This window comes from Rhinolophus ferrumequinum, chromosome 15 (genome assembly GCF_004115265.2).
Source record: "Rhinolophus ferrumequinum isolate MPI-CBG mRhiFer1 chromosome 15, mRhiFer1_v1.p, whole genome shotgun sequence".
Lineage (NCBI taxonomy): Eukaryota > Metazoa > Chordata > Mammalia > Chiroptera > Rhinolophidae > Rhinolophus > Rhinolophus ferrumequinum.
This window is the reverse complement of record NC_046298.1, coordinates 31,609,744-31,613,157: the sequence shown is the minus strand read 5'-3', so window position 1 is coordinate 31,613,157 and position 3,414 is coordinate 31,609,744. Positions and strand designations below refer to the sequence as shown.

General features: G+C 53.7%; 1 protein-coding gene across 1 annotated transcript; it reads right to left on the bottom strand.

The window, feature by feature from the left end:
- Positions 1–444: 444 nt before the first annotated feature.
- LOC117034903 (forkhead box protein L1-like) lies at positions 445–3,414 on the bottom strand. Its single transcript, XM_033128350.1, has one exon. The coding sequence runs from the start codon at positions 3,158–3,160 to the stop codon at positions 2,135–2,137; it is 1,026 nt and encodes a 341-aa protein (XP_032984241.1). The 5' UTR covers positions 3,161–3,414; the 3' UTR covers positions 445–2,134.

Sequence of the window (3,414 nt, the reverse complement as noted above, 5' to 3'; positions counted from 1 at the left end):
ACAGCAGAATTTTCATCTTACTTTTTGACATTGAGGCAGTATCCACTGGTCCTGGGCTTTTCTGCTCCAGCCCTTAGAGCCCCTGAGATGCTGAGAGGGTTCTTGAACATAATCCCAGGCTCCTCTTTCTTATTACACTGTTTGTTTATTATCCCCTCCCCACCCCCAAGCCCCCACCCCCCGCCCAGTAATCCACTGAACCAGTCACTGAGAGGTTAATGAAAAAACAACTTTATTCACAGAGCCTGAGACTTTGGGATTACAAAATAGCCAATGGCAGCCTTTCCACCACACTTTAAGTTAATCACGGTGAGCCTGGATCTCAACAATGGGATCTCATCAAAGTTCTTAAAGCCAAGGACACTGCAGCTCACTAAAGTGTTCCCACCAGCCTGGGTAGAAAGCCATCAGGCAAACATGTATAAGTCAGTAGCACATGGCTTTACGGATGAATTCTCAGAAAGTCAACTCTGTGCCTACTACTTATTCAATTCTTATGCGTATCCAACATATTCACCAAAAGGCTCTCTTGACGTAAAATTTGTGTTTGTTTTTGTATCAGTCTTGAAAACTATTAAAAAGTTATTTTAAAGACCTCTTTCAGCCCACCTCCAAGAACTCATGACTTATTGTGCCTTTCCCACATCAGATACAATTAAAGTAACTTGGAGGTTCAGGAAATCAAGTTTCAGGACCCCTAAGACAATCCAAAGAGAGGTTAGATGCATGTCCCAGAAGTTCCAAGCTGAATGGGATTGTGAGAATCTCGATTTTCTTAATCAGATCTTTGTTGCAGACCCCTCCCATGAGGCCCGTCCCTCCCACCAGACTTCTAGTCACCTTCATAAGGGGTTTATTCAGCTGCAGGCTCTGGGTCTGCTTGATGGAGAGGTTGGAGGGAGGAGGGGGTTCACAGACTGGGAATGTCTGAAAGAATCCTCCCACCATGCCCCACGTTCTTTGGGGACCAGAGAGCCTCCAGCAGACACCAGCATATTCCCTTATTTTTCCCAGCACTAACCCATCTCTCCCTCTACCTGGTTTTCATGTGTTTGTTTCACCCATCTTTTTTGATGAATAGTAGTCCTTCACTACACAATTCTGGAAAATGTAGCAACAATCAAACCTAGATCTTGGGGGGAAAAAAAGCAACACATGGAAATTGAAAATCTTATGTTGTTCCCACCCCTTCACACACTTCTGGTCTTCCCTGAAATCTTTGATCCCTTAAAATCAAAAGCAAAAAGACAGGATGACTGCTATTGTTGGTAACATGCGTTGGAGAAGACGTGTATTGACTAATGAGCTACCATGTAACACAATGCTATATTATAAAGAGTGCGCTTTCTTAACAGAAATTGTTAATATAAACATTTTCACCGGGCAATCGTTATAGTAAAAAGAATCAAGTATTTATGCAAAGAACAGAGCATGTTCCTTTTACTGTCTAGAAAGGGGAAAAAAAAGACAAAAAAAATTCTCTATTGAAAATAAAAATGTAGTTTCTCATCTTCCACCTGGACATGGGTCGTAAATCCTCACCAGGCCCCAGATCTGCCAAAGAACCTGAAAACCAGGGGTCACACAGACCCCACCCCGGCGTCCCCACAACTGGACTTCAGGAAAAACAAACCCAGCTGTGAGCACCCATCACCCAGACGGTTCAAAGCCAAAGCCTGAGTCACAGCGACAATCCAGCTGGCAATGGTCAGACGGTGGCTTTCAGATGGAAACAACCACACTGGCCTGTCTGTCCTGCCCTTGGGTTATCTGGGCCCTCAGATGCCCTAGACACGCAGGATCTGTGGTGGGTGGCGGAAGATCCCGCCATTAGATTGACCTAAGGTCAAAGAATTCTCCTGCACCCACCGTAGGAGATCTGAGATGCCCAAGTCCCAGTGGGGCAGGGTCTTTGAACTCTGACGCTCATCCTGGTTCTGGGGAGGTCCCCTTGGAGGAGGCAGGCAAGCATGCCCCCCTGCGCGCAGAAGTTGGAAACACTTCCCAGGATCCACACCTCAGCCGAGGAAAAGATCATTTTTTAAAAAAGTGTCTCCTTCCCCCAGCGGTGGGAGCCTTGGTGGCTCACAAGAAGCTCTAACCAAGGCAGGGGAAAGAACGGAGCCAGTTTGCTTTACTGGAAGTGAAGCACGGTGTCGGGAAGCTGCAGAGGAAAGTAGGAGAAGAAAGGGATCCCGAGCTGGTAAAAACCGCCCTGGACGTGCGGGTCGAGCATGAGGGAAGCGTTGAAAGGGGGACGGAAGCTAGTAGAGGTGGCCATAAGCGAGGTGCCCAGACAGCCGCCGGGCCCCTGTTTGGCGCCCCTCAGGAGCTCGGCCCCTCCAGCCGGCTTCTGGCCCTGCCGTCCTGCCAGAATACTGTCTATGCTGAAGCTCTTGGATTTGTCGGAGCTCTTCGGAGAGCTGCGCGAGGCAGGGCGCGGAGGGGATCCTGGGCGCGCTGGCTGGCCCACGGCCACGGCCCCAGCGCCCTGGACAGCGTCGCCCACGTCCTCCTCTGGGGACGCTGGCCCGGGCCAGAGGAAGGGCGCCGGCGTGGAAGAGACTTCCCGGAGGGGCCAGAGGCGCGAGGGCGCTCCCTCGTGGCTGGGGGTCGCGGGGCCCGGGCGCCCTTCTCCGCTCCCCGCCTCCCGCTGCGCATCTACGCCGCGCTTGTGAGTCTCGGCACGGGCCCGCTTGGCCTCCGGGGCCCCGGGGCCCGGCTTGGGCTTCCTCTTCCGGCGCCGGTAGTTGCCATTCTCGAACATATCCAGGCAGCGAGGGTCCAGGGTCCAGTAGCTGCCCTTGCCCGGCCGCCCTTTCTCGCGGGGCACCTTGACGAAGCAGTCGTTGAGCGAGAGGTTGTGGCGGATGCTGTTCTGCCAGCCCTGCCGGTTGTCGTGGTAGAAGGGAAATCGGTCCATGATGAACTGGTAGATGCCGTTGAGTGTGACCCTCTGCTCGGGCGCGTCCTGGATTGCCATGGCTATGAGCGCGATGTAGCTGTAGGGCGGCTTCTGGGGGGGCTCCGCCCGGCCCGAGGCGGCCAGAGCGGCCGCCGGGGCGAAGGCCAGAGGCAGCCCGGGTCTCTCGGGGCCGTACAGATAGAGCATGGGCGACGCGGCCAAGGCAGGCAGCCGGGGACCGAAGAGGTGGCTCATGGCGGGCGGGAACCGGCGTTGCGCTCCCCGCGACGGAGGCGACCGGAGCGGCTTAGGGACTGCGCCCAGCGCGGCAAGGGCCCTCCCGGGGAGCCCACCGTGCGTCTGCCTCCCGCTCTGCCGCTCTCCCCGGCCGCTCCGCGCTCTGTCCCTTCTTCATGGCTTTAAAAATGTTAAATAATTGTTGTAAGTTTGCTATTATATGTTGACTTAACGCTGGAAAATAAATTGTCTATGATAAACAGTCGTTGTGT

Bases quoted from the DNA above. Each gene is read 5' to 3' on its own strand.
- LOC117034903 (XM_033128350.1), bottom strand. From the start codon at position 3,160: ATGAGCCACCTCTTCGGTCCCCGGCTGCCTGCCTTGGCCGCGTCGCCC.